Raw genomic sequence first — 16288 nt, forward strand, 5'->3', positions numbered from 1 at the left:
GCCTTGTATAACAGTTTATTTAAAATCCATGTTCTATCATTAAATAACTTTCCACTTTTTAACATACCAATGGTATTTATTTTCTTTTTTGCAGGACACCTTTAAAGACAAGCTTCCCTAACTTAATCTGATGTAATCGGTTAAGTTTAACCTCTTGTAAACATCACTTCAGTGTTTTAGCGTAACGTTATATAACAGCATGTAGGCAGGGCGGCAATTGGCACCATTAGGAACATGCAGTTCCCAAGTGAGAGTCTGCTTGTTTGCATGAGTAGTTAACATTTCACATCAGCTCACCTGCAGGGATCACCATCTGTAACAGAACTGTATCAGACATCACTGCCCCTTGCATTTAGATGAAATTGAAGCATGTGAATGCAAATCTAGTCACGTATACATATTTCAGGGACTGTGGGAACATCCAGGAAAGGTAAGTCTATTCAAATGGGTCTTGGGAAGACTGCAGAAGTTATTTATATAAAAGAAAAACGAGCCCTCCCTCAAATATATATATATTTTTTTATTACAGTTTATACTAACATTGACTTTACCTAATTGTTTGTGGTTTGAAAGTACAGTCAGAACCCTTGCTATTTGTAAATTAACAGTAAAGTCTCTGTTATTAGGAAATAATTGATCAATTAATTAATTGTAACCTTATAGGTTACATGTACAGTTAGACTCTCCTCCCATGAAATTATGGTAACAAACAGACATTCTAGTTTTTCTTAAACTGATGTGGCTGCTTTGACAGGTGCATGAAACTGTCAAACTAATTTCATTTGGGACAGAGTCCTGCAGTTTTAAATATATTATGGACAAATCTGGTCAGTGATTACCACTGTCGAGACAGCTGGTCTTCTTTCACATTTCACTGGAAAGAGTAGTTTATAATATCACTATAGTGCATTTTAACTTATTTTTTTATTGAAAAGGGTACATGTCAAATGTACACAGACTTTTCTGTCTTACATAATTACTACACACGAAACATTACTCCACAGAATCTAATAAACACATACTCTACTGTTTTTATTATTGTGGTGCAGATTGCTTTCTTTAGATTCTAAAAATACAAATAATGTCATCTGTTCACTACATATCCACTGTCCCTGAGACAGGTGGTATTGCAACATGTTAGGTAAACATTAAAGACACAATTTTAAATATAAATATCTAATGTTCTGTACATTATTGCATCAAAGGGCCACAGAGTAATGCAGCACCATTACAAATGAAGGATTCTTTTAAAACAACATAAAAATGAAAGGTCCGTGATTTCCCTGCCAAATAACTGGCAAGACAAATGGTATATAAAATTTTCTAAGCACAGTTTTTTTTTCCTTTGAAAAATGCATAACAATGTTTAGCAACAAACCCAGTGAGGAAGCTACCAAATAACTTAGAACAAAAAAAAAAAGCTTACAATCAAAATATACTGATTGTGAGATTACATTTTATGGCTATCTAGGTTATTATTTTTTTAAAGTAACATGTACAAAGAACAAGGAAGCATAAAAATGTATGAACACAAAGTAGGCAGCTGTTGAGCATAAAAAAAGGTTTAAGCTTTAAATTAGACATGATGCATCTAATTTACTACACAATACACAACCATACTAAGGCCTAAAACAGCATTATACAATCCCTGACAACATCAAGACATGATTAAAATCGTATACTGCCTGTTATTGAGATGTGATCCACATATTGGTATACGTCTGTGGCTGGAGATGCCTGTTTTATTGATAAGGAAGACCTTGGTATGTTCAAGTCAGCCAGGAAGCAGTTCAATGCTCTTCATATTTCGATTCAGTTCTTTTTGACTGAGACATCCAGAACTGTAAAAACTCATTTTGTAAGTGCAGACACCTCTTTAGATGCAGATGTTGAGAGTAAACGATAAAAAAAATACAGCCTTTGTTCGAAGCTTGTAAATCCAAGTATCCATTCATGTAGAAATACACTGCTCACTTGTGTACACTCCACATTCCCGCTAGACCAAAGCAAGGGTCGCTTAAGCTTGTGAAAACTTTACTTCCCCTTTGCTACTGGCCTTTCATTGTCATGTCATGTCAAATAATCAATATGGTGCAAAGAGGATTGATCCTGCTGTTGGACGGATTGGCCCAGGTGCTGCCCTGAAGAAAGATGCCGGTAATGAGGAAGTCTGAAAGAGTGCGGTATTGGGGCGTGGGTGAAGAGAGAGAGATGATACGACTGCAGGTGAAAATGAAGGTGAAAGAAATGTAGGGGCCAGTGGCTTGACTAGGTCCTTTTGGAATGCAAGTTTGGCCTGGGACTGAAAAAGAAAAAAAAGTAGTAATATTACATACAAAAGGCACAATATTGTGCAAAATATCACAGGCAGGTTTTATCTTTTGTTATGTTCTTTTAGGCTAAAAATAGAAAAGCCAGCTATATGGGGTGTGTCAAAATAAAAGCTGAAAAAAGCAATTACAAGCACAGTTTGAGTATTTCAGTATAATCTGTCCTTGCCTTAATTATGGTTTAAAAGTGTGATTGGCAAAAATAAAATCATAATGTGAATACAGAGAATTAACTTGTAATCGAGAGGCAATGTGGTCCAAAAGATAAAACGGAGGACTGGAAGCCAAAAGACCTGCCATCTATTTATTTCTCTAAGAAGCAAGTCATTTTCCTTATTGGGGCATCTGTCCAAGCAGCTGTGAATCTGGGATGAAGTAAAACTTGGAATTTTAAAAAGGGTGAAATTACCTTATTTTTCCCATTAGGATGTCATAAAACTCTTTTTTTTTTTTTTTTACAAAGAAATGTAAGAACACTTACTGCCAAACCATTTGAGCTGCGTTGCTGTTTATTATAGGGACTGTATTTGGGTTTCATGGGTTTGCCAGCTACTCTGTCCTTGTGTCTCCTACTGGAAATGTGCTGTAATGAAGAAAAAGGAGTTTTAAAAAAAACCACTGAACATGTTCTGCATTTCTGACACTTAATCATATCTTATACTCTATGCATGTTCATAATATATTTATTTATCTGAGCAAGGTTCCAAATTTATGTGTGCAGAAACAGTAATACATGATAATTAAGAACAACTATAAACGGATAAATAAACATAATTGTACCTGTTTCAGCTGGATTTCAGAATTGACATGAACATCACAGATTTCACAATGGAATGTCTTGTTCTGCAGTCCTGACCCTTTAACAATGCTTGTCTGAACTTTGAGTTTGGATGCAGGTCTGGGGTATGCCTTGATAGGACCAGCTCCATTTCGAGCTTCCAGCATCGTTTTGTGCTTTGAACCTGTATTTGAAACAAACATGCAGTTACTTTTACATGCATCATCATTTACACTCTATATATTTCCATAGCTCGATAAGACACTCAACTCAACTGTCTTCTAAAATGCACCTGTTTGGTATTGGTATGCAGGCTAAAAGCTGATGAGAATCTAACTTAAAATGAAGCTCATAAAGCTTACTCCGTAATTGTCTACTTTCACAGTAACTGCCCACCAGGTGTGTAAACTTGTATTTGATCTTATTATTAACAGACCATTGGGAAGCCTGGCCACATTGCTTGATTAACAACAAAGAGTAAAATGTACATACTACAGAATGGCACACTACAATATACTACATTCCAGTTGTTCATCCTATCTGCTGTGTCACTACATAAATGTATATTTTCAGCTAAAAAAGATACCATATAAGTGCATATTTTATTAAGGTAAAAAGAAACCACTAGACCCCACATCGGTCATATACCATGTCAAGTAGTACTTTGCAGGTAGTCGAACCAACTACAATTTGCTAGCCCCAACTGTTTCCAAGCAATACCCTTAAGGGAACTTTGCTGCTGCTGAATGGTAGAGGCTAGGGGGTTGGTTACATCTTTTTTTCAGTAGCATAACACTACCAACCTGTGTTGTGTGCCTCCAACTGTGACAGGGAGTTGACAGCTACTTTGCAAAGTGAACAGTAAAGGAGCTTCTTTGCTTTCTCCTCTTCAGATTCTGTAGGTGCAGGACCATCTCCGTTCTTCATTACACTCAGTATTGCCTCAGCGGGAGCAGCTGCCATTGTGGATGCTTCGGGGGCAGGTTTAGACACATTGTGAACCAACAGTGGAGCAGCAACCAAAGGAGGAGCAGCGATCGGAGGTGGGGCAACAACCAAAGGAGGGGCAGCTTTAGCAGTGCTATTGGGCCCCACTTTTTTTCCTGAGAAAACAAAAACATCCATGGTTAGGAGAATAAAATAATGAATGAGGTTCTGGAAACTCTAAATTCTCTTTGAAGCTCATTAGCATTCCATGGATTGTAAAGTATAAACCAGGAATTAGGTTATTGTACTTCATGCTGATTTTCGGCTTTAACCGATAAAAAACGATAAAACACCCGATACAAAAAAAAAAAAAATGAAACCAGTGTATAGCCAATACAACACCGGAAAACACTGGAAAATCACTGGCAATAGACTTCACTCTTTTCCCATTAAAAACGCCCACATATTTTGGAAAGTAACCGAAAACAATAATTTCATATGGTACATAAAAAACGACCCCCCCCCCCCCCCAAAAGATTTACATAAAACTCAAAAATAGCTAAAAAAATAAGCACCGAAAAAAGAAATTAATAAAAACCGAAAAACAGAAGCCCTATGTACAAGACAAGATCGTTCTGTGGCTTTACAAAGAATGATTGGTCTACTGTGGTAAGACTGAACTGAATGTAATACTAATAGAAACTAAGGTGATATTATTGCAGATATGAATGATGCATGTATTAAGGTTATAAAACATACATTTCTACATTATCATCATATATACAGTACTGTGCAAAAGTTTTAGGCAGGTGTGAAAAAATGCTGTAAAGTAAGAATGCTTTCAAAAATAGACATGTTAATAGTTTATATTTATCAATTAACAAAATGCAAAGTGAGTGAACAGAAGAAAAATCTACATCAAATCAATATTTGGTGTGACCACCCTTTGCCTTCAAAATAGCATCAATTCTTCTAGGTACACTTGCACACAGTTTTTGAAGGAACTCGGCAGGTAGGTTGGCCCAAACATCTTGAAGAACTAACCACAGTTCTTCCGTGGATTTAGGCAGCCTCAGTTGCTTCTCTCTCTTCATGTAATCCCAGACAGACTCGATGATGTTGAGATCAGGGCTCTGTGGGGGCCATACCATCACTTCCAGGACTCCTTGTTCTTCTTTACGCTGAAGATAGTTCTTAATGACTTTCGCTGTATGTTTGGGGTCGTTGTCATGCTGCAGAATAAATTTGGGGCCAATCAGATGCCTCCCTGATGGTATTGCATGATGGATAAGTATCTGCCTGTACTTCTCAGCATTGAGGAGACCATTAATTCTGACCCAATCCTCAACTCCATTTGCAGAAATGCAGCCCCAAACTTGCAAGGAACCTCCACCATGCTTCACTGTTGCCTGCAGACACTCATTCGTGTACCGCTCTCCAGCGAACAAACTGCCTTCTGCTACAGCCAAATATTTCACATTTTGACACATCAGTCCAGAGCACCTGCTGCCATTTCTCTGCACCTCAGTTCCTGTGTTTTCGTGCATAGTTGAGTCGCTTGGCCTTGTTTCCACGTCGGAGGTATGGCTTTTTGGCTGCAAGTCTTCCATGAAGGCCACTTCTGACCAGACTTCTCCGGACAGTAGATGGGTGTACCAGGGTCCCACTGTTTTCTGCCAATTCTGAGCTGATGGCACTGCTGGATATCTTCCGATTGCGAAGGGAAGTAAGCATGATGTGTCTTTCATCTGCTGCAGTAAGTTTCCTTGGCCGACCACTGCGTCTACGGTCCTCAACGTTGCCCGTTTCTTTGTGCTTCTTCAAAAGAGCTTGGACAGCACATCTGGAAACCCCTGTCTGCCTTGAAATTTCTGCCTGGGAGAGACCTTGCTGATGCAGTATAACTACCTTGTGTCTTGTTGCTGTGCTCAGTCTTGCCATGGTGTATGACTTTTGACAGTAAACTGTCTTCAGCAACCTCACCTTGTTAGCTGAGTTTAGCTGTTCCTCACCCAGTTTTATTCCTCCTACACAGCTGTTTCTGTTTCAGTTAATGATTGTGTTTCAACCTACATATTGAATTGATGATAATTAGCACCTGTTTGGTATAATTGTTTAATCATACACCTGACTATATGCCTACAAAATCCCTGACTTTGTGCAAGTGTACCTAGAAGAATTGATGCTGTTTTGAAGGCAAAGGGTGGTCACACCAAATATGGATTTGATTTTGATTTTTCTTCTGTTCACTCACTTTGCATTTAGTTAATTGATAAATATAATCTATTAACATGTCTATTTTTGAAAGCATTCTTACTTTACAGCATTTTTTCACACCTGCCTAAAACTTTTGCACAGTACTGTATATATATATATAGTTCAGGATTATTATTTTATTTTACAGTATTTATATATTTTTAAATATGAACCCATTAGATACATTTGCAAAATGGATTTTTGGTGGCATATTTAGTTAATTATCAAAATGTAACTGTATGGACATTTTTTATTTGGTACTTTAGATGATCTGCGACAACACAACTTTAACCATCATTATTATTATTAGTATTTATTTGGCAGACACCTTTATCCAAGGCATAAAGTACTGATCATATTACTGCTTAAATACCATACAAATTAAATGCAACAACTTAATTATAAACTAACAGTATATAAATACAATGCATCTAAAGAGCCACAACATCTTATAAACTATGACACTGAGAAATCGTATTGTATAAAATCACTTCAATTATGCATAGTAAAGCATGAGCACTAACAAGGTGATAGTGTTGCTAGCCACAATAAAAACAGTGCTTGCTTTTTCTTCTTCTGAAACCCACTGTCAAAATCCTTGCACAGCATGAAAAGTGATGATTAAAATGCTACCATAATTAGTATAACCCAGCAAAACAAAAAAACAAACACATGCAAATGATGAGCAATGGAAGCCAGCATGCAATTACACCACAGAGACCCCAAAAATGTAGGGGACAGAGGCAGATGTGAGCAAGAACAAAAGTTGCTATTAACCTGGTTTGTCAGAGTTGTTGGAAGTGGTGATGGTCTTTGCACTGTCCTTGGTAGAAGCAGTTTTCTGCTTCTTTTTGGGGGACTCCTGTGCTTTGAGCTTCTTGGCATGTTTAGTGCCTTTGTAGTGTGCCTCGGCTTGGTTCTACAAAGGAGAACAAATAAACCATGCGATCAGGCTCATTCACACTATTACACACATCATGAGTGACAATACAGAAGAAAAAAAAAACTTTCAATAGCAGGCACCATACATATTTGTAACACAAGAATCTGTCTGCTCTTGGCATAGAAATCTGCCAAGAGCAAAATATGAAATAAGAAATAAGACTGAATAACCTTGTTGTTGTTCAATTATGCATAGTAAAGCATGAGCTCTAACCAGGTGCCAGTGTGCAATTTAAATACTTTTCTTACCATGTAAATTGCTCTAAAATGTTTCAGATTTTATATCAACAAATAATCATATAACAGTGTTGTTTTAGTTGTTCTGATCATGGCAGGTTATATTAAATCACACTGTCAGATGGCAAATGGAAGCTTGGTTTTGTGTTGTCTACGGTATTTAGGGAATAACTTGGATTTTCTAACACTATATATATTAAACTGACTGTTATTCAGATTAATAAACTCATACCTATCAGATCTATGATACCATTTTTTTACTATTTTATTTTCAGGAGGTTTAGGTTAAGGAAATAGTTCATGACTGCCTTATTTATTATAGACTGGCTTTCAAAGCTATTTTTGGAATTTCATTGCAGCAAATCTATCAACACTGTAGCTCCACTTATCTCTTATTTGCTTCCATACAATGCAATATGAAATGGATTGCAAAATCCGTAAACTGCGGAAGCATTAAATCAGAACTGACATGAAAATAAAGGGTCAGGTTTAAACAGCCCCATCTGCCACACTGAAGAAGAGCTAAACAAAACACCAGATGTAGAGATGAAAAAATAACAATAATTATTTTGGTTTGGTATCATGTTAAAACTTGTCATTTTAGGGTGCCTCTATTGAAAGAAATATATTAACTCCCACAGTTAATATCATGATTTGTTTATTCAAAGAGGGATAAGTCAGAGAAAAAAAGCATGCTACTATGTAATGACACAAAGTGACTATTAAGAGCACAGTGCTACAGGTTCCAAATACAATTCTGTATGAGAACTTGTGTTGATACTTGCAAAGCAGTATCAAAGGCATAAGACTAAATCATAACTAGGAACACTGGATGTGGCTCACTTTGTCAAGTGAAGCAGGTTATGAATATGCAAACAGTATGCAGAAATGGCACAAGCAAAAAAAGAGAACACAAATTTAAATTTGCATTTCTTTAACCACTACAAAAGGTTGATTGCACCATCAGAGTCACCTTAATAGCTAAACTATTCATTCAAGTGACACAAACATAACTGAACACATTCATATACAACAGCACCATACATCAAACTATAAAGTATGCAGTGATTGTATCACTTTTCTAGTTTAAAGAGGCAGTATATAGTAAGCTTTCAACTTGGTTGAAGTCTTTGTTAAAAACCTTTTATTTGAATACCAGTAAATAGTTTTCCCATTTAGGAAACATGCAGTTATATTTACATGACTGAAGCATACTGGCTCTTTAAAAATATTGTGTTGCTCTATAATCTTTGAACAAAAAGTACAGGTTTGGGGATAATTTAAAGGATCGCAGTAGATCCGTAACTCTGCACAAATGTAAAAATGAGTACATGCTCTCTTAATACATTGTTTGCAAAGGTAAAATACTACAACAAAGGAGGTGTAAGCGCACTCGAGAGAAAGACTTACTTGCCCATCGAGAGCTAGTAAGCCTTTCTACTGATATTTGCAAAAATGCTGCCTGCAATATCAGTATTACCCTACTACTGCCTGTGTTTCACTCCATTCCCTCCTCATCTATTGTACATGAGACCTGTTAAAAACAAACAAATCCATACACTATTATAGCTTCTTTAGATGCTTACTGTACTACAGATTTTTTTAAAAAGATATATATGAATTAAAACACCACCTGAATTAGTTTATCTTTTTCAGTCCCCATTTACAAATGTCTAGGGACTACACTAAAGTACAGGGGGATTAGAAGGCAAGTTTACCACATCAATGATATGGTGCGTTGATGTGGTAAACTTACTTTCTAATCACCCTGTATATACTGTACTTAACAGTTCCTGCACTGTCAAGATAGGTATCTATCAAATCATCTTCCTCTCTTAACAAGTAATGACAAAATGTTGGAACCCATTTATATCCCCTCGTTCTAACTAGACAGACTCCAAGGCACTCAATGAAGAGCCTCTTCTGCTGAATCACTGGCACTCCGCAATCAATGAGCCAATTAAACCACATGAATGTCCTGTGTATTTACACCAACTGACAAAAGTATAGGCCTTTCTTTCACTTTTTTCAATCTAAATGCACTCTCTCTCAATTGTGTCCACAGCTAGAATAGTAATCATGTTGACATAAACTTCCAATCACAATCTCAGGTCACTGTTGAGCTAGTTTTTAAGGGTCTTTTCTCTTTATCAGTACTAATTCTTTTGGCCTTGATCTAAAGGAGTTCCTTTCCTAGTCTGTTTTGGATTGCATGACAGTAAATATAACAGAAACACATAACAGTGCACTTAAATACGGTATTGCCTTTCCATTGCATCTTGCTCTTTACAGTTGTATATTAAACCATAGCTGAAGTTTGTTTTTATTTAAAACATGTATTTTGTTTTGTAACCCATGCAGTTTAAAAAATCTGACAACAATTAAAAATCAAATTCAGTTTATTTTGCCTTTCTTTGGGGTTTGGACTTCTATCTTCATCCATCAGTATCCCCTGAGACTACAGATTATCCTCTTATCTGGAAAGAAATGTTCCCTTTTTAAATTAATCATACCTCATTCTAGACAATTGCTGCTGGAAACCTTAACCTGGAAAGTAGACATCACTGCATCTCAGCTCTTCTTATCTTGTTACCTCTCAATCTTCTAATGCCTTTTGGACTAAGCTGTATCACATTTTAAAGGCAAACAGCTTGATAATAAACTCTCAGGTAACACAGCACACTCAAACAAACTAGCCAAGCATTATTTAAAACATAGCATTTTTTTCAGGCTTCTATTACTGTAGTTACAAAGGGAAAACAAATTAAAATTTCCCATGCTCTTAACTAAATCCAATGCGTTAGGCAGTATTCATCTTTAATAAAAGCATTACGGTTTATGTGGACTTCCCTTGTCGGCTTGTTAGGCTGGTTTCATTTAAAGGCATGGTGGGGAACTCAGTTGGATTCAGGCCACAGTTTCATCCTTATTTCAGATGGCATAGCTAACTGGAGATAAGATAATATCTCATGGAATGTCTAACAGGGAGGGTCCATTTCCTTGGCTCTCATTCTCTGACCTTTCTCTTAATTTTGGTAATTCATTTTGTTTAAAAAAAAAAAAAACGATTGCTGGAGGAACCGAGTACGCTAAAGGAATTAAGGCTACTACAAAAATACAACCAGAATGTTGTTATCAAAACAAGAACCTTTGAATGAATACAGAGCTTTGAATTAAACTGATTTGCATTTGATCACAATAAATGTTATCCAAGCATACAGTAACATGTGTCTGGGAGGGTGTTTTGACATCTGTAATGACTTTACGGGAAGGCACATATCACATATCATTCTATTCATAGAGACAGGGATACTTTTATAACTGGCTACAAACAAAAAAAGGACAAAGGAATGGGATCACAGTATCACAGCTATTGTCCAACCCTGGCTGTGAGAGTTGAGTATATATACTGTAGCATTTCATGAAATGGCTTGGCCTTACCTACAGTTTTGTAATGTCAAACTCAGAACACTGTAAAACTGCTGCAGACACATTTTTAGCCTTTTAGAGACATCCATTTTCTTGTTTACAGTGTGTAGTTTTTAATTTCCCACTGTATAGTTAATGTGAATATTGTAAAAATCACGGTATTGGGCTAATTTCACGATTTCCGCGCAGCCCACGAAATCGTGATTTACACAGGGCCTTAATTATAAAAGCTGGTGTATACAAGCAGTTGGAGATATAGTAGCTATTAAAATCCATCAGTAAAAGTCAATAACTACCAGAATACCTGTTCATAAATTCTTACTTTCATACAACTGCTCTGCTAAGACACTGTCTAGTTGATGAAAAGTGTACCAAAGCCTTAAAGGGTACATAAGGACATTTTCATTTTATCGTGTTACATTTTCCCATGTGTTGCTATGTTTCCCATCATCCTCCTGCTCACATATGTAACTGAGATGGATTTACCAGTGAGCAGGAGAATGATGGGAAATGTAGTTCTGAGAGGTCCATACAGGTACATGTGAAGCCATCTTGAGGCAAGGAACGCAATTTAAAAGTTTTAAAAAAGTGGTCAAAATGTAAAAAAAAAAAAAATAAAAAATAAATACACACACACCTTATGTAAACAGTTGTAGCAACACATGGGAACATGTAACACAATAAAATAAAAAGGTCCTTATGCACCCTTTAAGTGCTGTGCATGAATGAAATACAATAAATTATGAATTCCCCACATAATTCAATTGCATACTGATGTTTTATACTGTAGAGATGTTTGAAGCTCTAACAGCTTACAATATATCTCTGCAAAGTCTTTTGAAACATATTTTTTGCTCAACGGCAAATAAGGTTAAACCCCTTTCATAATATAGAGTATTAAATACTTTAAACCTGCTACACAACAATTAAGCAGCGTTCAGTATGTAGATATATTTTATTTTATTGTAGTGTGTATATATTTTCAAATATACATTCTAATCAGCCGCCAAAACAGGCCAATAAAAGGTTGTCTTTTATACCTGCAATAAAGGACTTCAGTTCTAGACTTACTATAGAAATGTGTTGTATTCCTTTAGGGAAGTTGGATGCAAAAGTCTGTTCTCCAGAGTGGCCCATGGAACCATCACTTTTTACATGAATCCGAATGAGACATCAGTCATTTGTACACTGGGAGATCAGATGTCTTGCTCATTGTGACTGCAGTTGTCAGCAGGGTGATGCAGTTTAATATAATATAATGTATTACAGATAACATGTCTAGTTACATGGCATATTCATCAGTCATGTGAGGTACAGTGTATTCTATTTTAGGCACTGCAGGTATTTCAGAATATGTTACACTGTAGATAGTGATGTAAACTTTGTAACTTTGGGGAAAAAATGGGCAAATCAGAACAGTCAAGTATAATGTGATCTTTATATTTATATATATATATATATATATATATATATATATATATATATATATATATATATATATAAAACCAAATCAACAAAGAGGATAAAAAAACACAATCTGAAAGTTAGATTTAAAAATACACTATGAGAAAATACATTTCATGGACCTGGCACTTGAATTGCCTGTAGTTTTGCCTGCAGTGTTATTGCACAATTAAAAATATATATTTTTAATGCTGCTGCCATAAAATATGAAGTGCAGCAGAAAAGTACAACATAACATGAGTCAGAAATCCTTGCAGCGTGTCATCAACTCCAGGTTGCTGCTAAATAAATGTCCTTCTGTATGGCATGTACCGCTATACCAGTGATAAATTGATTGAATCAAAACTACAGCTGCAGTACCCAAGGCTTTCCCAAGCTTTAATTACCCCCTTTCTTGGGGATGCAAGTCTCTGGTGATGCATGTCCCTTAGAGTTGTGCATGCTGTATATCTCAGGGTCTGCTTATACAATTGTGATGAAACATGGTTAAGACTTTTTTTTAATGATCTAAGGAAAAACAATAGAGAAACAAAGAAAACAGAACAGGAAAATAAATCAAGTAAAAAAAAATAATGTTATGAAACCATGATATCAAGTCCTTTAAGTACACCTAATAGAAAACTGAACTAAACCCAAATGGTGTCAGCGAAAAGTTAGGTAATTAAGGGAACACTGATATTAAAACCTTAGTTACTACCTTTAATATAGTTTAAATAAATGTCTACTGTCTGACATTAAAATGACTAATTTCTCTAACTGCACAGTTGAAAGGTTTACTGTTAATTCTGCCATTAGTCTCTAGTAAAGCTGAATGTTACATTTGGAGATTTGCGTTTTTAATCACCTTCCATCTGCTTCAATACATTCCCTCACTCAAGCAATGAATACCTTTAATTATAGAAAATGAGAGCTGCATTGAAAGTCTGGATGAATATTTTTTGAAAGCAATTATATTAAAACTGATTTTGTTGTGCATACACAGAAAGACTAAAAATGTACTCTTGTTTCCAAGCTCAGCATCTGTCGATTGATAGATCAGTTAAGCTAATTTGATCCGTGGCGGTCTAATTGTAACTGTTGGCTTATCAAGAGTATGTTAAACTGTCCGGTAAAACTTCTAATAGAAAACAACAGCAGGAGGCTTTGTCCTTCACGTAAGGCTTCATCAAAGCTCAGGGGAGTCGGTGCATACACTACATGCTACCCACTCCTGGTACTGTGAGCCAAGTGAGAACGACATAATGAAATAACAGTTCTCCAAGATGAAGGTGATTAAATTACATGTTTCAATTTTCACAAACAAGAAAGAGAGATTATTTTAGCAGGGAAGAACAAAAAGCTCTCAGCTACTTTATATAGCTACAGCTTTATGAAGGTTACACTGAAATGAAAACACTTTTAGAACATATTGAATTATATTCTTTTTTAGATGTGTTATTATGAGTTCTTACCTCACTGGCATACAATACACGTGGCGTGATATATTTGCTATCTGTGCTGTGATTTACATAGGACAGTTTATTTTTATATACCTTTCACCCTTTTTATACTGTACTGTACCTGTGACATACTTACTGATAGTTAGCCTATTCATAAATGATATACTATTGTTGTACATTTTGCCCTATTGGCACTGTAGAGACACCAGCAATCACAATTACTACAGTAATTTCTCAAAAGACAAAAACAACATTTAGGCCTGTTTAGCACATTGTCATGGTTAGACTGGATAAAATAAGAGCATTAAATGTATGCCACAAAAACTAGAACTTTCCAACTGTCTTCTTCCTCTTATTTATTTATTCTAAGGAATGAAGGTTCACAGTGAGAGAGTTAGCAGTGCCACTGCTACCGTCCATCTTAAATTAAAAGGCTTAAATCAATGCCAAAAGAAAATCAAAGAACAAGAAAACATGGTATTTAATTACAGTGCCTCCAAACAATTAACCTAAAAACATGTTGAACTCTGTAGAGTCCTTTTCCCCTGTAAATAGACATGTATTGCATTTCAAATACTACTTGTCACCTCAGTTGCTCTGTGTAATGCATGCATTTTACCACCTGAATTAAAATGTTCTCAATTTGTTCTTTAAATCTTAAAAAAACATACATGTTCTGTTAAATACAGATCCACAATGTACACACAGCAGTCTATCAGTAAAAATCAGCATTCATTTTCCAATCAGGAGCAGTTGCATGCCAAGACCGGGGACAAAAGAATACTGGCACTGCAGAACAGGCTTTGTTATAATGATGCATTCCCTCATGTTTTCGTAAGCTGTGCCTACTAGCTCAAAGATTAATACCCTTGCCTGGATTCAATACACTTGACACTGATAGCCTGTATTTATTTATAGGCCATTACATGTATACTTCAAGGCATGTCAGTGCACTGAGACATATACACATCCCTGATACTCGTAAAGTTACGTAAAACCTTAGAGAACATGTTTAAATGATTACATGTAGAGATTTATTTACAAAATAAACTACACTCTATGTGTAACATCATTTTAGACACAGTTCGTTCCAGTTACTGAGAGATAAAATATATTTGAACTTCACATTGGGGGCTCAATTCTCTTAAGTGCATTTTACCTTTGAGGCACCATCCCAGGAAACACAGCAATTACTTAAGTGATGAATTACCATTTTAGTCCTCATAAAGTGATTCTAAAGAATGACATAAACCCTGAGCTTCAAATACAGGGTCATTACGCCATTGTATCCATGATTCCCTTTCTACATGTCAAGTTTGAAAGATAAAAATGTAAGTGCATTAAACATGTTCAGATGATGAGACCAGTGATGATTATTTGTTGCCTTATAAATTGATCACTAAATCTTTAATACTAAATGAAAGATGAAAGTGAACACCCAAAGCCAAATATAAGAGTGTTTTTGATTGGTTGGCTAACGTATGCGCCTTAGATCACTTTTAACTTGAACCTTCACGCAAGGTAGATTTTTTTTATAAATGGTATAAAATGATAAGCTGATAAGCAAAACAAGAGTAGTAAGCAACCCACCAGTCAGCATATTGTACTCACATCTGAATTAAAATGAAGTTGGCATACGTTGCAGGAAATAACTTGCTTCTTCTTCGGAGGACTAGACACTCCGAAAGTGTGGTTAATTACCGCTTTCTGTACAGGATCCATCTGGAGGTCAAACATCAAAACAGAACACTTAATACAAAGCTGGAGAGAGCAGTCTAGTTGAGCATTTATTAGATAGATTTGATGTCAGCTTAAAGACCACTAAGTTTCAAAGCTTGCATGTTTAAAAAAAAAAAAGCATTATACTTCAGAATGAAGGAAACGCTGTTGTTTATAATGTTTAAAAACAACAGAATATGGACGGTCCTTTGTGAAAGTAAAATAAAAAGACCAATACAAATCTTCAAGATGGGACCAGGCCTACAATAAAATGTTAACAAGCTTTAAAAAAAAAAAAAAAAGTTAATAGTTCCATTAAAAATTATTATGGTTATACAAGCCAATCTAGCTCTTTTAAAATTACAGACAATACGTAATTAACAGAATCCATCTGCATTTTAAATTTCAAATGACATGGTAAACAATAAACGGTGTGTATAGTTAATAAATGAAAAAACGATATTTGGCATTGATGTGATAAAGATACAACTCAATGTATTAACATATGCCTAAATATTCCTACATGCTATTTGCTACTTTTGCTAGGTAAACTTCATCAGACCGCTTTTTTGACATGAAAAAACAAGATATAGGGTAGTGGTACAGAAATAAAATAATATTGTATGCATAGTACTAGCAGAATAAAGTTCAGGTGCCTTTTGAGACTGCCCAGCTTGGAATTAGCTGCATGTGAGCAATTGGAAAGCAGCTAATACATTCTGTAGGGAAAACCATATCAAGATATTTTAACCCTCAAACAGAATAAT

The 16288-nt window shown here is 35.7% G+C and overlaps 1 protein-coding gene across 1 annotated transcript in view; it reads right to left on the reverse strand.

Annotated features, from left to right (window-relative positions):
* Window positions 1–288: 288 nt before the first annotated feature.
* LOC117426369 (zinc finger protein 385B-like) overlaps window positions 289–16288 on the reverse strand; it is a 65989-nt gene continuing 49989 nt past the window's right edge. The window contains 6 exon segments of the mRNA XM_059033621.1: window positions 289–2302; window positions 2812–2913; window positions 3111–3292; window positions 3912–4211; window positions 7069–7210; window positions 15414–15524. Coding sequence (XP_058889604.1) covers window positions 2084–2302; window positions 2812–2913; window positions 3111–3292; window positions 3912–4211; window positions 7069–7210; window positions 15414–15524 — 1056 coding nt within the window. The 3' untranslated portion in view covers window positions 289–2083.

The sequence above is a fragment of the Acipenser ruthenus genome, chromosome 11 (assembly GCF_902713425.1).
Source record: "Acipenser ruthenus chromosome 11, fAciRut3.2 maternal haplotype, whole genome shotgun sequence".
NCBI lineage: Eukaryota > Metazoa > Chordata > Actinopteri > Acipenseriformes > Acipenseridae > Acipenser > Acipenser ruthenus.